The following is a 20,050-nucleotide window of genomic DNA, read 5'->3' as shown; positions in this document are numbered from 1 at the left end:
ATGTATTCACAACCCGCTGCACGTTGGTCCAATCCTTGCTACTCCTCTTCGGATGAAGAGAAGGAGGAGGCCCGTTACAGAATCACCCACCAAACCCGGATCAAGCAGCGGGTTAACGGACAGCGCACGAAGCAGGATTTCTGGTCTTGGGAGGAGATCATAGAAGGAAAAGGACCATGGGCTAAAGTTGAAGTGAATCGCCGCCCATGGGAACAGCTGGAGGCAGCTCGGAGAGCGGAGGAAACCGGAGAGAGGAACCGGCGTTATGAGGGGACGCGTCTAGCACGGAAGCCCGAAAAGCCCGCAAGTACAACCCAAAAATTTCTTGGGGGGGGGCTAAGAGGTAGTGGGTCTAGGGCAGGTAGGAGACCTGCGCCCACTTCCCAGGCTAACCGTGGAGAGCGGGAGTACGGGCAGACACCGTGTTACGCAGTAGAGCGCACGGTGTCTCCTGTACGTGTGCATAGCCCGGTGCGGGTTATTCCACCTCCTCGCACTGGTAGGGCTAGATTGAGCATTGAGCCAAGTGCCATGAAGCCGGCTCTACATATCTGGCCACCAGTACGTCTCCTTGGGCCGGCTTACATGGCACCAGCCTTACGCATGGTGTCCCCGGTTCGCCTACATAGCCCGGTGCGGGTTATTCCACCTCCCCGCACTGGTCAGGCGACGGGGAGCATACAACCAGGTAAGGTTGGGCAGGTTCAGTGTTCAAGGGAGCCAGTACGCCTACACGGTCCGGTATATCCGGCGCCACCTTCCCGCCCCAGCTCAGTACCACCAGTGCCTACACCACGCACCAGGCTTCCAGTGCGTCTCCAGAGCCCTGTTCCTCCTCCACGCACTCTCCCTGTGGTGCGTGTCTCAAGCTCAGTGCCTCCAGTTTCGGCACCATGCATCAAGCCTCCTGTGCGTCTCCAGAGCCCTGTACGCACTGTTCCTTCTCCCCGCACTCGCCCTGAGGTGCGTGCCGTCAGCCCGGTACCTCCAGTTCCGGCACCACGCACCAGGCCTACTGTGCGCCTCAGCAGGGCAGAGCCATCTGTCGGCCCAGCACCGTCTGAGCCATCTGTCTGCCCAGCGCCGTCTGAGCCATCCGTCTGCCCAGCGCCGTCTGAGCCATCCGTCTGCCCAGCGCCGTCTGAGCCATCCGTCTGCCCAGCGCCTTCTGAGCCATCCGTCTGCCCAGCGCCTTCTGAGCCATCCGTCTGCCCAGCGCCTTCTGAGCCATCCGTCTGCCACGAGCCATTAGAGCCGCCCGTCTGTCCTGAGCCATTAGAGCCGTCCGTCAGTCAGGAGCCGCTAGAGCCGTCCGTCAGTCAGGAGCTGCCAGAGCCGTCAGCCAGTCAGGAGCTGCCAGAGCCGTCAGCCAGTCAGGAGCTGCCAGAGCCGCCAGCCAGTCAGGAGCTGCCAGAGCCGCCAGCCAGTCAGGAGCTGCCAGAGCCGCCAGCCAGTCAGGAGCTGCCAGAGCCGCCAGCCAGTCAGGAGCTGCCCTACAGTCATGAGCTGCCCTACAGTCATGAGCTGCCCTACAGTCATGAGCTGCCCTCCAGTCATGAGCTGCCCTCCAGTCATGAGCTGCCCTCCAGTCATGAGCTGCCCTCCAGTCATGAGCTGCCCTACAGTCATGAGCTGCCCTACAGTCATGAGCTGCCCTCCAGTCATGAGCTGCCCTACAGTCATGAGCTGCCCTCCAGTCATGAGCTGCCCTACAGTCATGAGCTGCCCTACAGTCACTAAGCTACCTCTCTGTCCGGAGCTACCTCTCTGTCCGGAGCTACCTCTCTGTCCTGAGCTACCTCTCTGTCCGGAGCTACCTCTCTGTCCTGAGCTACCTCTCTGTCCTGAGCTACCTCTCTGTCCTGAGCTGTCTCCTCTATGTAGGAGGGGCCTTAGTGAAGGTTCCTGGACCATGGTCGGGGGCGAGGGTCGCCACTCAAAGGACGCTAAGGAGGGGGACAAAGACAGTGGTGGAGTGGTGTCCTCGTCCACCGCCGGAGCCGCCACCGCGGACAGATGCCCACCCAGACCCTCCCCTTGAGTTGTAGGGGTGCGCCCGGAGTTCGCACCTTGAGGGGGGGGTTCTGTCACGTTCCTGACCTGTTTTCTGTTGTTTGGTATGTGTTTATTGGTCAGGGCGTGAGTTTTGGGTGGGCAGTCTATGTTTTCTGTTTCTATGTTGGTTTTGGGTTGCCTGGTATGGCTCTCAATTAGAGGCAGGTGTTTGACGTTTCCTCTGATTGAGAGTCATATTAAGGTAGGTTGTTCTCACTGTTTGTTTGGGGGGTGATTGTCGTCCGTGTCTGTGTCTGCGCACCACACGGGACTGTAGCGTTCGTTTGTAATAGTCTGTTCCTGTTCGTGCGTTCTTCATGTTTTATGTAAGTTCTCTCGTTCAGGTCTGTCTACTTCGTTTTGTTGTTTTGTAAAATTATCAAGTGTTCTTCGTGTGTTTAGTTTCGTCTTGTTAATAAAGTATCATTATGTATTCACAACCCGCTGCACGTTGGTCCAATCCTTGCTACTCCTCTTCGGATGAAGAGAAGGAGGAGGCCCGTTACAGGCGGAACAACAGATTTTTACCTTGTTAACTCAGGGTTTCGATCTTGCAACCTTTCAGTTACTAGTCCAACGCTCTAACCACTAGGCTACCCTGCCGCCCCAATTAGCTTTTGGAGAAGTCATTAGCTTAGGGGTTCACATACTTTTTCCAACCTACACTGTGAATGTTTAAATAATGTATTCAATATAGACAAGAAAAAGACAATAGTTTGTGTGTTATTCGTTTAAGCACACTATGTTTGTCTATTGTTGTGACTCATCTCTGTCCATGGTCACCAAGCACCCTTGCAGCTTGGCTATGCCTCCCCTGTGCCCGCTCAGTGGGCAAATATACGCCAATCACATCAAAGGGGAGATATAACAAACGCCTCAATTACCAATTGGACTAGATATCGTTACACCTAATACTAATACTGTAATACTATGGCTTGTTAGTGAATGACTATTGCTCTTAAATATGGAAGTTAAATATGGAAGCATGGCTGTTCTATATATCGGCTAGAGCTCCATTGTGCCTCTCTCTTTCTCCTCATTGCTCCCCTATGAGGTCTAATGGGGGGGCGTTTAAGCGGCCCGAAACCCGGGTCAGCACCATCACTAGGGCCCAGGACCCCAAACCAGCCATTTAAATAGGCTCTTTGTGGTGTTTTACTCTCTCGGCATGAATATTTTATGGAGTCTTAACGTCTGTAGACTCTGGAGGCCTCTTGGCACAGGCCATGCACAGTCTCCTAATGATCCGATTGGGAGCAAAGTGGGTTGAGTTCTCTGCTGGAGAGAGGTAGAGATGAACACACGCAGGCAGGCAGGAGCAAACACATGCACAAACACATGCGTGGACATACTGGCACACACACAGAGGCTGGCGAACACGCACGGCACACATGCACGCACACACAGGTACGCACACACACGTACACAGAGGAGAGTCACCTCGTAGTCGATCTTGAATCCTCAAATTGCTCGTTAGGCTGTTTTATCCTTTTTACATGGACAGGAATACAACATGCAATAATTTGATCTAAATTAATGGATTCTCTACGATAGGTCGTGTTTATGCTTGTGTGTGTGTGTTTGAGAGAGAGAGAGAGAGAGAGAAAGAGAGAAAATGGGAGATTAAGAGAGATAGACCAAATACTCAGTGGACGGACTGGTTTAATGGTGTTTAAAAGTGATTACATATTTTAGAAAATGTACAAAAAATGTTTTGCAGAAATGATCCACCCTGTTTTTCATTAGTGAGATGAATTATAATATTTCAAAGTAAGTACTCTAGTTAGACGGAATTGGACGGCGTAAACCAAGGACCGTGTACTTTAAATTAGTTTGTAAAGGATGTCACAATGTTTCCACGGCTAAAGAAATCTATTACGTTCCGAGTATACAATTACTGTAAACATAGCATTACTGCCGAAGGAGACAGGGTGTTCAACATTCTGTATTGAATACATGTTCTCTATTGACACCATTTGACAAGGCAAATGATTTCCAAGCACGATGTGCATTTCCCAGCATCCCTTTTGTCAGATGCCGAGCCATCTGAATCATTCGAATTTCAATACACTTACCCAAACAAACATTCCGTGACACTCTGTTTTTATTCCATTGAATATATACCTCTAGGACTCAAACACATCGCTCCCTCTAATTGCCATTAGGGCTGTGTTCAGTCGTTCAGTGGTCAAGCCAAGTGGAGCCAGCAGACAGACATTATTTCTATGAGTGAATGATCTAGCTACAGCACACCTCTCTGTATATCCTGCTCTCCTTTGTCGAGGTGCCTCCTTTATTTTCGGCTTGTGATAATGGACCGCAGCATTGTGCTGAGTCGGGCAGCTGAGTTAGACACCTCCGGTGGCCTTCAGGGTCCTGCTAGGCTACTCGAGCCGCTCCCTATGTGTTTTCTACTGGGTGGAAATGGCTCCTCACCGATATAGGAGCCAGTGGTAATTGGTGAGGGGAGTGGGGAGAAGGAGGGGAGAGGTAGGGTGTGAAGAGGTGTGGCGCTGATGCGGTGCTTTCTCTGCCAGAGGTCCCCTCGGCTCCCCCTCTTCCTCCCCCTTTTCCTCCCCCACTTCCTCCCCCTCCAGGTGATGACACAGCACCTCGTTAAGGCCTCGGTGTCTGGAGCTGCCACGCCAGGGTGGAGGGGTGATTTATTACCAATGATCCTCCCTGCCCTTCTCAGATTAAAGAGACGCTTCCCAGCTCGTGGCACAAACATAACAATTGCATTACACAGCATGTCTGGAGGGAAGGCGGAGAGCAACAAGCTCTTGGAGGCGCGCTATATGAATATTTATGGATGTGGTGTGAAATTATCCTTTTTTTCTGAGGTTTTGTGGTCAACACTGAACAGTATAATAGTATTTGGTTGTGGACTGTTTAAAGGAGAAGTTTTTTTTGTTGGCTCTGGATGGCATGCAAATAAACATGCACAAATGCACATTGGCTGCGTTTACAAAGGCATCCCAATTCTGAACTTTTTTCCCACTATTTTGACCAATCACATCAGATCGTTTCACATCAGATCTTTTTCAGAGCTGATCTGATTAGTCAAAAGACCAATTACTAAAAAAATACATCAAAATTGGGCTGCCTGTGTAAACGCAGCCATAGAGACACATACACAGACACATGGGAGGGAAGGGATTTGCATAAACACCTACGTACACACCCCTACTGCATATAGGCTAGTATTATAACTGCATACCTAGTACTGTATTTGAACAAAATGTTATTCAGAGTTATTCTGTTTCAGTGTTTATTGAGATGAAATGTGTTGGGAAGGCCAGGCCACCTTGGCGGCTTCTGTGTGGCTTTACAGGGACTCACTGTAGTGTGTGTGTGTGTGTGTGTGTGTGTGTGTGTGTGTGTGTGTGTGTGTGTGTGTGTGTGTGTGTGTGTGTGTGTGTGTGTGTGTGTGTGTGTGTGTGTGTGTGTGTGTGTGTGTGTGTGTGTGTGTGTGTGTGTATTTGTATATACTGTATGAGTGTGCTTACGTGTGTCAGTAATAGTGTGGTACACATGCTTCAATGCATTTCTTGGAGAAACAGACACATGAACAATACACACACACACAGACACACATACACACACACAAACATTGCTAGCAGCAAGAGACCGCAGTAGTACTGTGTCCCTTCTGCTCTCACTATATGTAGCTGTCAGTAGCGGTCAGTGCCGTTCATGATGAGGCAGGACGGTTATTTTCTTCATGAGAATGGCTTTATTTCTATTACAGCATGTTGGATGACTGTCATTCATATTCCATTCACCCAGTTCAATGTAACATCGATAGGTTTAGGCTACTACATGATACTTTTAAATGCGAGTAAAACTAAATTCATGCTCTACAACCGATTGTTGCCCGCACACGTCCGCCCGACTAGCATCACTACTCTGGACGGTTCTGACTTAGAATATGTGGACAACTACAAATACCTAGATGTCTGGTTAGACTGTAAACTCTCCTTCTAGACTCACATTAAGCATCTCCAATCCAAAATGAAATCTAGAATCGGCTTCCTATTTCGCAACAAAGCCTCCTTCACTCATGCTGCCAAACAAACCCTCGTAAAACTGACTATCCTACCGATCCTTGACTTCGGCGATGTCATTTACAAAATAGCCTCCAACACTCTACTCAGCAAACTGGATGTAGTCTATCATCACAGTGCCATCCGTTTTGTCACCAAAGCCCCGTATACTACCCACCACTGAGACCTGTATGCTCTCGTTGGCTGGCCCTCGCTACATATTTGTCGCCAAACCCACTGGCTCCAGGTCATCTATAAGTCTTTGCTAGGTAAACCCCCGCCTTATCTCAACTCACTGGCCACCATAGCAACACCCACCCGTAGCACGCGCTCCAGCAGGTATATTTCACTGGTCATCCCCATAGCCAACACGTCCTTTGGCCGCCTTTCCTTCCAGTTCTCTGCTGCCAAAGACTGGAATGAATTGCAAAAATCACTGAGGCTGGAGTCTTATATCTCCCTCTCTAACTTTAAGCATCAGCTGTCAGAGCAGCTTACCGATCACTGTACCTGTACACAGCCAATCTGTAAATAGCACAGCCAACTACCTCATCCCCATATTGTTATTTATCCTCTTGCTCTTTTGCACCCCAGTATCTCTACTTGCACATCATCATCTGCACATCTATCACTCCAGTGTTAATGCTAAATTGTAATTATTTCGCCTCCATGGCCTATTTATTGCCTTATCTCCCTAATCTTCTACATTTGCGCACACTGTACATTGACTTTTCTATTGTGTATTTGACTGTACGTTTGTTTATATGTAACTCTGTGTTGTTGTTTTTGTCGCACTACTTTGCTTTATCTTGGCCAGATTGCAGTTGTAAATGAGAACTTGTTCCTGGTTAAATAAAGGTGAAATAAAATACATTTAAAAAACACTCAAATCTTCCCTTTTCCCATCATGAGGTTGCTACAACCTAGCCTATGAATGAAAGTTTATACGTAGGTGCACATATGTCGAGATAAACATTTGAGGTGACAGACAGTTGCAAACAAGAGTTTCTATGGACAAATTTAGGCATTTTTATCGCTGTTTCGTTTGCTTCTGTTTAAGAAACGTTTTTCAACAGAATCGGCGGAATGAATACACCCCTGATCACACGTAAACACAGTTCACTTTCATAGTATTCCTTCTCTCCTCTATGCACTCTCCTCCTCTCACCTTTTCCCTTCGTTTGTGGACTTCAATGCACAACACATCAGCTGTATGTGACCAGGCGAAAAATCCTTTCCAAGCCAAACCATGTCATAACCACTACACACAGCCTACATCTCTGTCCCCATATTAGCTAAAGTAACGTCCTAGTCAACATAGCTAATATAAATGTGTTAGTAAACCCGCTACAATCATGCATTAACGTTACAGTGTACAGTCAGTCAGCAGTTACACTGGCAGGCACAGGTGGCAATAAATTAATAAAACCAAAACCTTGACTTGGAAGAGTTCCAGTGTTGTGTTGGATAATCATAGCCAGCTAGCTAACATTGCATCCCTCTGTTTGAGCTGGGTGTTTCAGTAGGCTAAACTAGCTAGCTGCAGTTGCTAGCTAAGTAAGTGAAACTGAAGGTGAAAAAAATCTCTCTCTCGCTGAATTTGTTGTAAACTGTTCAACAATTGTCTTTCTCTCTCTTTGAGTCAACTACTCACCATATTTGATGCACTGCAGTGCTAGCTAGATACAGCTTATGCTTTCAGTACTAGATTCATTCTCTGATCCTTTGATTGGGTAGACAACATGTCAGTTCATGCTGCAAGATCTCTGATAGGTTGGAGGACGTCCCCAGGAAGTTGTCCTAATAACTGTGTAAGTCTATGGAAGGGGGTGAGAACCAAGAGCCTCCTAGGTTTTGTATTGAAGTCAATGTACCAAGAGGAGGGCGGAAGCTAACTGTCCTCCGACTACACCATGGTGCTACCCTACAGAGTGCTTTTGAGGCTACTGTAGACCTTTGCAAAACAGTGTGTTTTAATCAATTATTTTGTGACGTGAATACATTTAGTTTTCTTTTATCTAAAAAGGATAACTTTTTAAAAATAAAATTCACTGAGGAGGATGGTCCTCCCCTTCCTTCTTTGAGGAGCCTCCACTGGTAGCTGTGGTCTCTCTCTCTCTCTCTCTCTCTCTCTCTCTCTCTCTCTCTCTCTCTCTCTCTCTCTCTCTCTCTCTCTCTCTCTCTCTCTCTGTCTGTCTGTCTGTCTGTCTGTCTGTCTGTCTGTCTGTCTGTCTGTCTGTCTGTCTGTCTGTCTGTCTGTCTGTCTGTCTGTCTGTCTGTCTGTCTGATCACTGGAGGGGGTATTGCCCTGTGTGTGTGTTCAGTATGTGTGAGTGAGTGAGTGTGTGGGTGGGTGTGTGTGCTCAGTCTTATACGCTGTAGGGCTAGCTCTAACATTCTTAATGGTACTCTTTAGGCCCAGTGGGACAGTTCGGCTCCCGAGGGCCCCGTGGAGATAGAGGTTAACACGCCATCTGTGCTGGAACTCAGAGGAGGCCCCTGGCTTACTCCTTGTTCTGTTTTATTACAATCCCTCTCTTAGTAGAAGTGTAATGTTTATATACTGTACATCATCTTGAATGCAGTTTCCTTGTCACTCACAATGTGTTGTAGGGGTTTGGAGGAAGGGATCTTCCAGCTCAAAGTAAGTTATTAGAGAGAGAGAACCAGAGAGAGGGAGGAACAGATAGTATGAGTAGATAGAGAGAAAGAGAGACAAAATGAGAGAGAGAGAGAGATAAAACCATGGAGAACCAAACAGAGAATCAGCCAGATTAAAAGAAAGAAAGATACACAGACAGACAGAGAGAGACGGATACTGCTGAAGCCAGGGTAGCTTGGCATTGGAGTCTTCAGAGATCAGAGTCCCTCTCATTGTGCACGGCCTTGTCAGGGTTTGAATACTGTCTGTGTGTGTGTGTGTGTATGTGTGTGTGTGTGTGTGTGTGTGTGTGTGTGTGTGTGTGTGTGTGTGTGTGTGTGTGTGTGTGTGTGTGTGTGTGTGTGTGTGTGTGTGTGTGTGTGTGTATGTGAAGAAACACAATGAATCTCCATATTCCACACACTTTTGTTAATCTATTTCAAGCTTCCGATAATGCACGTGCACTGTTTTTTTACCCCTTTCTCGCATTTTCCCTCCAAATGAGGATGTATGGCTAGAAGCCCGACATAGAAAATTGTAAACATGTCAGAGTGGGGATTGATACGTCTGGGGATTTTTCTCATCTCCGTTTATTTTTTTTATTTTTAATAATGCAGCATTCCCGCTGGGAGCAGTGGGTGTCCAAATGAGATGAGATGGGAACCGTACCGTTGTAACTTGGAGGAAGAGCGGATGATGGTTTGATTGACCGCTTTGTAGGAGATGGAGGATTAAGATGTTGGATAGATGATTGTCTGACTGACGCTGTCGTGTGTGTGTGTCAGGGTGGAACAGGCTAGCACTTATTCATTCCTTTATTCATCCCCTGAGAACCCACTTGTTACTTCTACTACCACTACGACGTGTTCATCTCACGTACATGTATCTCATTCAACGACTTATTACCACACAGCAGGTATTATTACAACGTATGTGAAGTGGAAATGTAACGGACAACCTTGATGTCTCCTCCAGCAACAGGCTCCAACCGACTGAGCATTCTGGACCGTATGTACTTGTACATGGACTGCACAGGCTCGAGCTCTCAGACCTTGGCCATTCACAGACCATTGCTTTTCATATCAGACAAGTCTACCCTGTTGCTGGGCAGAATGGTTTTGAGGAAGGTATGGTGTAGACAGGAGAGCAGTGCAGGTTGGGTTTACGCTTCACTATAATGTTCACCTCAGATATTGGGCTTAATAGTGGAGGCAAAACCCCTCCTTAAAGCAATACACAATTGTAACTGCATGGAGGTGAGGTGGGAGCTATTTTAGCCTGCACGGTGGAAGTGGTTAACCCACTGTACCCTTATTCTCTTACGTATGCAGTGCCATTAAGGTGTCGATAACCTTCAAAAGAGGGATCTGGAAAGCTTTCTGTCATATAATATTCCTGTCTTTCTGTCTGCAATAGCACGGGTGTTTACACGGGTGTACAGTACCTTCTGCTCTCTAAAAAAAACTCCTCTCCCCTCACTGACTTCTGGATGGCCGTTACTTCAGTTTTTCCCTCTTTAATCAGTCTATGCGTCGTCGACTGTCCACGTTGGTCCCTGCCCAGCTGCCGATGCCATGTTTTCGATAGCGTGTTTGTTATGCAACATCTCAGTGATCCGATCCACACTGGAAGCACCACTTGGGTTTCTAAAAACGACATTCAATGCAGTTGATACATTTCCAACGTGACGCACTGCTTCTCCAATCAACAATAAAAGCTCTCTTTAGCCGAAATATGCTTGATACGGTTGTCCTAATCTCTTTTTATGTAATGGGATGTATGTGAGTATTTTGAGTAAAGCATTAGGAATGAATACATTCGGATACATTATCCAAAATCGGATAATGTATGGCTTACTATATATAGCAACATTCTATATTAGATCCAGTAAAAAAGACTGACGTTTGCTGCTAAGCTGTGTGTTAAATCCCTGCTACAGGGGTACACAGGGTTTGTTCAGAGCTACTGTTGCGTGTCCATTCTAACACAACAGACCTGGTCTATATTAATGACCCGCAGGCTCTCAATCCTCTCCGTATAGTACATGACCTTACAGGCTCTCTCAATACAAACGTTCAAGCTTGTTTTTCTGCTAGCAGTTTTTTGGTGCCGTGATGATTAATAATTCATAATAAGGATAAGGTATGAATCACATAGGAGACTGCACATATGCCCCACTTTTAACAATAATGTGTGAGTGTCCGTACCTTGACAGTTTTTGTTTGTGCAAATAGGTGATTAAGCAAATCGAGAGCTTGGGACTATAAGGTTATATCGGCAATTGAGTTAATGACGTAACCTTGATCTGTTCAAAGTTCTCTACCTAAATAAACCCAGGAAAAAAAGAAACGTCCTCTCACTGTCAACTGCGTTTATTTTCAGCAAACTTGACATGTGTGAATATTTGTATGAACATAAAAAGATTCAACAACTGAGACATAAACTGAACAAGTTCCACAGCCATGTGACTAACAGAAATTGAATAATGTGTCCCTGAACAAAGGGGGGGGGTCAAAGTCAAAAGTAACAGTCAGTATCTGGTGTGGCCACCAGCTGCATTAAGTAATGCAGTGCATCTCCTCATGGACTGCACCAGATTTGCCAGTTCTTGCTGTGAGATGTTACCCCACTCTTCCACCAAGGCACCTGCAAGTTCCCGGACATTTCTGGGGGGAATGGCCCTAGCCCTCACCCTCCGATCCAACAGGTCCCAGACGTGCTCAATGGGATTGAGATCCGGGCTCTTCGCTGGCCATGGCAGAACACTGACATTCCTGTCTTGCAGGAAATCACGCACCGAACGAGCAGTATAGCTGGTGGCATTGTCATGCTGGAGGGTCATGTCGGGATGAGCCTGCAGGAAAGGTACCACATGAGGGAGGAGGATGTCTTCCCTGTTAACACACAGCGTTGAGATTGCCTGCAATGACAACAAGCTCAGTCCGATGATGCTGTGACACACCGCCCTAGACAATGACGGACCCTCCACCTCCAAATCGATCCCGCTCCAGAGTACAGGCCTCGGTGTAACGCTCATTCCTTCGACGATAAACGCGAATCCGACCATCACCCCTGGTGAGACAAAACCGCGACTTGTCAGTGAAGAGCACTTTTTGCCAGTCCTGTCTGGTCCAGCGACGGTGGGTTTGTGCCCATAGGCAACGTTGTTGCCGGTGATGTCTGATGAGGACCTGCCTTACAACAGGCCTACAAGCCCTCAGTCCAGCCTCTCTCAGCCTATTGCGGACAGTCTGAGCACTGATGGAGGGATTGTGCGTTCCTGGTGTAACTCGGGCAGTTGTTGTTGCCATCCTGTACCTGTCCCGCAGGTGTGATGTTCGGATGTACCGATCCAGTGCACATGTTGTTACACGTGGTCTGCCACTGCGAGGACGATCAGCTGTCCGTCCTGTCTCCCTGTAACGCTGTCTTAGGCGTCTCACAGTACGGACATTGCAATTTATCTCCCTGGCCACATCTGCAGTCCTCATGCCTCCTTGCAGCATGCCTAAGGCACGTTCACGCAGATGAGCAGGGACCCTGGGCATCTTTCTTTTGGTGTTTTTCAGAGTCAGTAGAAAGGCCTCTTTAGTGTCCTAAGTTTTCATAACTGTGACCTTAATTGCCTACCGTCTGTAAGCTATTAGTGTCTTAACGACCGTTCCAGAGGTGCATGTTCATTAATTGTTTATGGTTCATTGAACAAGCATGGGAAACAGTGTTTAAACCCTTTACAATGAAGATCTGTGAAGTTATTTGGATTTTTCGAATTATCTTTAAAAGTCAGGGTCCTGAAAAAGGTATGTTTCTTTTTTTGTTGAGTGTAGTACTCTAAATACACTATTCAAACCAATGAGGGTTCGGGACTTTAAAGCCAATTATCTCAGAAACAGCTTTTTGCAGATGGAACCTTATAGTCACAAGCTCTCGAAATGTTGTCTCTGCAGCAAACTGTTGATTGGTGCGTACTGGAACAAATTGAAGAGAAAGTGTATATGGTCTTTGGGACTGAGGCTGTCCTAATATGGACACCATATCATTTTTGCCTTAAGGACATTCGGTGCCAGTTCAATCTATTGCCCAGCCTTAGTTCAGGAAAAACCATAGGGTTAAAGGTCCTGTTGTCACCTTCTCTACGTGTGCCTTGCTCTAGAAGCCCTAGTTCTTCCCAGCATACCGTGCTGTCTGTCCAGAGCTGAGTAAAGACAGGCCAGTGTGTGTGCCCTGCTGAGAAACCGTGCTGAGCTGATAGGCTGAAGAGGACCAGACAGTTATTAATGGCTGCCCCTTATTTTCATCTGCTCCAGGGGTAGTGGTTTACACACTAGGGGCTCATTGTATTTCCTGCTGGTCAATATTCTGCTCTTTTAACCCTTTACAGAGCAGAGGGTAGTTGTGACCTCGAGTACGGTATCCATTTTAGGCCACCCTCAGCCTCAAGCCTCACCCCTTTTTGTGTCAATTGTCAACACTGCTTGAGGCTGAGGGTATCCTAAAATGGACCCCATACCAGGCTTGGCATGTCCATGGTGTTTTTGTGGTATTTGCTGCTTATCTACAGCTGCTGCTTATTTACAGCTGTTTTTGATGAGAAAACCTAAAGTCTTACAGCGCCTTTCGTCAAATGATCAGACAGTGAGTTTTCTCATTAATGGAAAGAAAACAAATGTCTCTGTAATGATTTTCTTTGCTCATCATGTTGTTGTATTTGCTACGTGGAAAACCGGTGATATTGCATCTTTCCCAGGAGATTTTGATAAAGCTGTTTGGTGTAAGCATATTCACTGAAGCGCTCTAAGCCATCTTGTTTTTCATGTCGAGTGTTGTCGTGCGAAAATCCTCGAGAGTCAGGTTGGAAAGAATTGACTTCCGACCTCAGGGAATGGAATTGGCAAATTACATTCTGATAAATGTGTGATTCATTTTAATCACTGGCTGCTATTGAACTGCTTTCCCCAAGAACCAGCCAATTAATGAGCCACAGAGCAGTTGCGACTGGCGCTGAATGTCTAGCGTATTTACCCCTGGCAACAGTTTGCCCCCATCCATTTGCTCTCCTAGAAAGGTTGTCTGGGTGGAAGCGTGCTAGGGCTATAGTGGGTGCTATCGATTGGTGTGGTCTCTGATTGTGTGTGCGATTAGGTGTGTGTATGTGTGTGCGGCTGATGATGATCGTGGCATGTTAGGCCTGTGATCCTGGCGGTCTCTGACCCTGGTCATCTCACGGCGCCCTACTGATCACAACATTGTCAGGGGATATAATTATACAGGCCTGTGTCCTCCTCCTCCCCACTGGTGTAGAGACATCAATAATTATCTCTATGCATGTTGTATCTACAGTTTGTGTGGAGCATCACATCCAGCTGGCTGCTAGAGCCACTGGGGAAACAGTGGGGAGTAGGAGTTAGGGAAGAGGCTTTGAGTGATGGCTGTACGTTCGAGTAAACAAGCAGAAAGCCTTCTAATCTTGCTGCGTTACATAGAAATATATTTACTACGAGGATTCAGCACCAAACTACTTTTGAGAAATTATCTGAGTGAGCATGTTATCTATTATTCTATGTATTTGACCATTTCTGTGTAGATTACTATGCCACTGGACCTGAATATTAAAATTGATATTATATCAGAAAACACAGCTTCTGGCAAGTTTGCATTATTCCCGGGATATTTCCTGCTTTCGTTTCTCATTCTGCAATCTCTACACACTCAGTTATTTTGTGCTTTAACTTCAGAGCTTCCCCAGTCCAGATAAAGTGAACACGGAGTTCAAATGTTTACAAAACCCCAGCATTTATGTCAAAGTCATTTTTTCCATTATACTTTCTATCCCAGGGGAGTGGAGCAAGACTAGCGTTTTATTTTAAAAAGTGTATTTCATCTGAAACCTGAATCCTTTGCTCTGAGGAAAATGATTTTGTCTGATATTGTAAACTATGCTCGTCTTTCTGGCCCTGGCTGGAGTTATTGCCATACAAACAAATTTGCACCATCAATATCCTTGATGCTAATCCCCAAATCATGTCTCAAGCTAGTTCTTTACTTTCCCTGGATGCGGTCCTGCATAAATTATTGGTGTTAATATTGGCATATCTCTAGGCGAGAAAGCTTCTTTTGAAACGATGCCCGCTCAAATTGGCTGGGACGACTATTCTGCAAAGGCTCAACAATGACAGTGAGTGTGCAGCTGTGGTAACTGTTGCCTCCCTATGTGTGTGTGGATGGGTGAGCAAGCGTGTGTGTTTGTGAAAGTGTGTGTAAACCTGCATTAGGCCACAAGGCAGGATGTTGTTGTTTCTGCCTGTTTCTACCGTTCACTCTGCTCTCGTGGTCACTGAAAACCCGACCTTCACTGATGCAAGCCGAGCTGAGCTGCCATAACTCACCAGCCCAGGTAGCACCAGCTCGGCTCTCAACCTTTCTTGAACCTTGACCCCTTTTTTCATCAGTTGCTAGAGCTTTCAGATATAAAGAATATGTCTTCCCTCTCTGTTACGGAGGCTTTGGCTGTTATATGTGAGAACACTCTCTCATAGACTAATGTGTACACAATTTGAGAGAAATAAGCTTTTTGTGCACATGAAACATTTCTGAGATCTTTTATTTCAACTCATGAAACATGGCACCAACGCTTTACATGTTGCGTTTATATTTTTGTTCAGTATATTAAGTTGCATGTGTGTCTTGGGCTAAGATGGATGCTGCCTGCTCTCAATTAACCTCTGGAGACCACCACAGGCTCATGCAGTATTAATGATATAAATCACATCATATTACTACTGCGCCTCTGAAAAAAACTATTCCTGGTGTGTCAGTCAACCACATCAAATTCTGACATGCTGGGGTGGTGTGGTGGTTAGCTAATTACCTCTGTGGGAGATTTACAGGAAGTAGGAATTCTGCTTTTGTTTCAATATTTACATGTATATCAGTGGGCTTAAGTGTTCCTTTTGTGTTTTTATGATTGATTCATATTCAGAAGATCATATGCTATTAATATTCTTGTCCTCGTTGATAGTACACTATATTTGACTGCAGAAAAAAAGCTATGACAGACATCCAGGTGATTGTACCTGAGGTCTGCATCACAGTTGCCAGAAAGTCCAGGAAAGTTACAAGCTCAGCCACAGCCACACAGAGCACAGACTTGCATAGCCTTTACTCGACATCAAAACAAAATGTACGTATTAACAAATAAATTCTCTTAAGTTCATCGCCTCCTAGAGAAGTGAGAACAAACAAGAACGCTGCCGGAGACACTGCCTCGGCTGCTGTCAGTGTCTGCCTAGTCGTGAATTTATGCATTCGTTTGATGAACGTCAACTAACTTCCCCTTCAGATTCTACCGAACTAATTATAAACGTGTCGCTCGAGGCAGCGATATGATCGATCAAGCATGGGCTCTTCCAGCCATAATGATTAAATTGGGCTCCGGAGTGGCGCAGTGGTCTAAGGCACTGCATCTCAGTGCAAGAGGTGTCACTACAGTCCCTGGTTTGAATCCAGGCTGAATCACATCCGGGCTGTGATTGGGAGTCCCATTTTTTATTTCAATTGAGGAGATCTTGGAAGGTTTTTGGAATGAGAATGGCGTTGCACCTTGTTTTTAATTTGATTTAACCGGGGTACTTGGGTGTATTGTCAATGGCATTGTTTAGCTGTGTGGTTTATGTGTGATAATTGCATGCCTGTGTTAAATCCACAGCAAATCAATAATCCATAATTGACATTGCTGCAGGCCACCATTCCAGTTTAATTAAGGCTGTTGTTGTAAATCAGGTGGTTTGCCATCAGTTTAGTGACTGACCTGTGTTCTTAACCCCGTCACCTGTTTTTGTGTTTCAGATGATGAAGTTTGCCTGGGACAACTACAAGAGCTTTGCCTGGGGCAAGAACGAGCTACGGCCCCTGACCAGGAATGGCCACATTGGGAACATGTTTGGTGAGTGGTGTTTTGTGGCCCCAGGCTAAAAAGCCCCATATGCCCTCACAGGTTACTGGGGAGCTGCCCGTGAAGGTCTTACAGTCTTTATCAAAAACAGTCAAATGGTCTGCAGTCATGGACACACAATTGTCTGTGGGTCTTAGTCGACCTCTAGGTCAAAGAGTTTTCATTCATGCTAATCGCTCATAGAAGAGGATGCTCTCATTGTGGAAGGTATCTTTCGCTCGTGAACATTTTAGAGACATGCAGGATGCGGATCCCCTGGCTACCATTATTTAATCATCTTTGTTGTGTTGCATATGGTTGCACTGTAGGTGGAAAAGGCCTGCCATAGGCTTCCTGACTAGCAGTGCATGTTATGTGCATTTCCCACTTGTCGGTGTGTATGAACCCACCTGTCAGAATGGTTCTTTCCGGGTCCATCAGACTGTGATCTGTCCCAGCAGCCTTTATACCACCTTGTCATTGTGTGGCCATTAATCGGACATGGTACCAGAAGGTTCCTCAGGTCCCTAATGACACGCATACACACAAACACGTCTGAGCGACAGGATATCCTGTGATAAAGCTCTTAATAGAAGTGTGATCAGCTTTTAATGAGGATTAGTTTGGTGGGCCTTTGTCTGTCTGACACGCCCGAGTTCATCCACGTCCTGTCTACTTCGATTGTGGAGTATTGAGGCCATTATGTGAGACAATGCTAACCTTTCTCTCTGAGGTTTGATGGCATCTCTTCTTTCTCTCTCATCATGTAGTAGTAATACGATAATGTGTCTTCCAAATAGAAAATGCATGTAAATGTGATTGTACTGTAGTATTCATGTAAATGTGATTGTACTGTAGTATTCATGTAAATGTCATGCATTATGCAAGTAGGGTGATAACTCGGCCTTCTCTCTTCCCCATGTGTTGGAATTAAGATCCAACCCTTTGCATGATATCTGGTTGTATTTCATAGCCCTACAGGTGTAGGATTTTAATTTGATCAGCCTGCAGGACATTTAAAACATTTAAAACGTTAGTCATTTCCATTTTGAAAGTTCAAACGTGATTTTCCCTTACGAAAAATGTATCAACCCCTGCTAAAATGTCAATTCATCACAATCCACATAAAAAATTCACATTTCCTTTTGCTGCAGAATTTGCTACTGCAGAATTTCCTCCAGTAGCAAATTGACTCAAATTAAGATTTTACATCTGTAAGTAACCATCTGTGTATGGGTTATCATTATGATCATTCTGGTAAAGAACTTTTACGGTAGCTGCCTGAAAGATCCGTTAAAGAAATATCTGTACATTCTATTTTAAAGCAGCTTTGTAGACCTAACACATGGGAAGATCTTACACCTTCTAAATAGTATTGACATCTTTGCTCTACCTAATTACACAGTACCACTTAAGGTGCCATTATGCAGTGAAATGTAGAAATAACACAGACAGCAGCTATTAGAGGTTAGAGGTCACCAAATTCCTACTGGTGTTTATCATTTAATTGCTTCCTATATCTGAGTGACGTAATTATCCTCTGTGAAATAAATATCCCCTATACGGATCAGCCAGATATACTCAGAGTAGATAGCTTATCGAAATCAGTAATCAGTAAATGTGTCTCTCAAAATTGTCTCTATTCTTTCAAGTCTCTGGGGAAAGAGATCGGCTCACTACTTCAACCCAATATCGCTAATCCCACTAAGCAAATGAACTTCCATTCCGTTGGAAATCTGACATGGTTTTCTCTCTCCACGCCCCGTTTACTAATACTGACAAACATGTGGGAAGGGAAGAGAGGCGCGAGGTTGTTCTGTGGGTGACTGTCACACTGTGCTGGAGGAGTGCTACGTTGGAGGAAGCCAGGTGTGAAATTGGATGCCGTGTTCTTTAATTTAATCCCATGACTAAACAGAGATGGGGTGAGATTGGATCGTCAGTTAGCCTACTTGTCACACGCATGTTCTAAACATGCTGAAAGTCACTGGAACGTCCCTCCTGCTCTCTCTCACTCCAGACTCAGTCAAAGCCCCTGAACGAGAGGTAGGACACATCTGCTGCTTGCCTCTCTTCTCTCTCCATCCTCTTTCTCTGCATCCTCCTAATTTTCTTCTCGGTTTTCCTTCTCTCTTTATGAGTCACGGTTTAAGACATCACGCTTTTCCCTCTTTGCCCATGAAAAGGTTGTGGTACAGCTGGACAACTACAGAGAGAGAATACTGAGGAATTTACTCTGAAATATTAAGCGCAAGTTCATTCTCCCATTTTTCACAAAGTTGTGGGCGAGTAATGGCACAGCAGAACAGAGTGAGTGCTGAAGGCTCTTGTGTTTATGTGTGGGAGTGCACTTCACGTGGGAGTTTACAGTACATTGATTTGTTCTGACCATCTACACCTCATTTACAACTTTTTAAAAGCATTTCATCATTATAATTCCTTGTTAACATTTTTTTCCAAGACCCACACATATTTGCTATAACTTTCAGAATGATAAGTAGGTAACACTTTACACAAAGTGGCCGATGACAGGAACCAGGCAAGAACAAGTGATTTTATGATTATTCTACACTTATTCTACACAATTTTATGATGTTCTAATGCTCAGTTTGAAATATAGGGAAGGATAAGTGGCAGCATAATCTCTAACTCCTAGTTGTATCATAGGTTGCTCTAATGTTTAAAAAAAAGTCAAGTTGAATCATGAATGTCATATATCACATTGTTGAATGCTGAAGCAGTTGTCGTAGTTGTACGAGCTTAAATCACTGTTTACTTAGACCTGCTGATTAATCCTTGAGAGTCTATTGACTCTTCTGGGAAGGCTTGCCACTAGATGTTGGAACAGTGCTGTGGGGACTTGCTTCCATTCAGCCACAAGAGAATTAGTGATGTAGGGAACTGGTGATGGGCGATTAGACCTGGCTGGCAGTCAGCGTTCCAATTCATCCCAAAGGTGTTCGATGGGGTTGATGTCAGGGCTCTGTGCAGGCCAGTCAAGTTCTTCCACACTGATCTCGACAAACCATTTCTGTATGGATCTACCTTTGTGCACGGGGGCATTGTCATGCTTGAAACTGAAAAGGGCCTTCCCCAAACTGTTGCCACAAACTTGGAAGCACAGAATTATCTAGAATGTCATTGTATGCGGTAGCTTTAAGATTTCCCTTCACTGGAACTAAGGGGCCTAGCCCGACCATGAAAAACAGCCCCAAACCATTATTCCTCCTCCACCAAACTATACAGTTGGCGCTATGCATTGGGGCAGCTGGTGTTCTCCTGGCATCCGCCAAACTCAGATTAGTCTGTCGGGCTGCCAGATGGTGAAGCAGGATTCATCACTCCAGAGAACACGTTTCCACTGCTCCAAAGTCCAAT

The 20,050-nt window shown here is 45.7% G+C and overlaps 1 protein-coding gene across 2 annotated transcripts in view; it reads left to right on the top strand.

The window, feature by feature from the left end:
* Window positions 1-20,050, top strand: part of LOC120048341 (mannosyl-oligosaccharide 1,2-alpha-mannosidase IA) — a 223,700-nt gene that overhangs the window by 86,058 nt on the left and 117,592 nt on the right. For both annotated transcript variants that reach the window (XM_038994235.1, XM_038994236.1), the window contains exon 2: window positions 16,588-16,684. In XM_038994235.1, coding sequence (XP_038850163.1) covers window positions 16,588-16,684 — 97 coding nt within the window. The remainder of the gene's footprint in view (window positions 1-16,587; window positions 16,685-20,050) is intronic.

This window comes from Salvelinus namaycush, chromosome 5, assembly GCF_016432855.1.
Source record: "Salvelinus namaycush isolate Seneca chromosome 5, SaNama_1.0, whole genome shotgun sequence".
Classification (NCBI taxonomy): domain Eukaryota; kingdom Metazoa; phylum Chordata; class Actinopteri; order Salmoniformes; family Salmonidae; genus Salvelinus; species Salvelinus namaycush.
The sequence above is the reverse complement of the archived record's forward strand: the minus strand, read 5'-3'. Positions and strand labels throughout refer to the sequence as shown.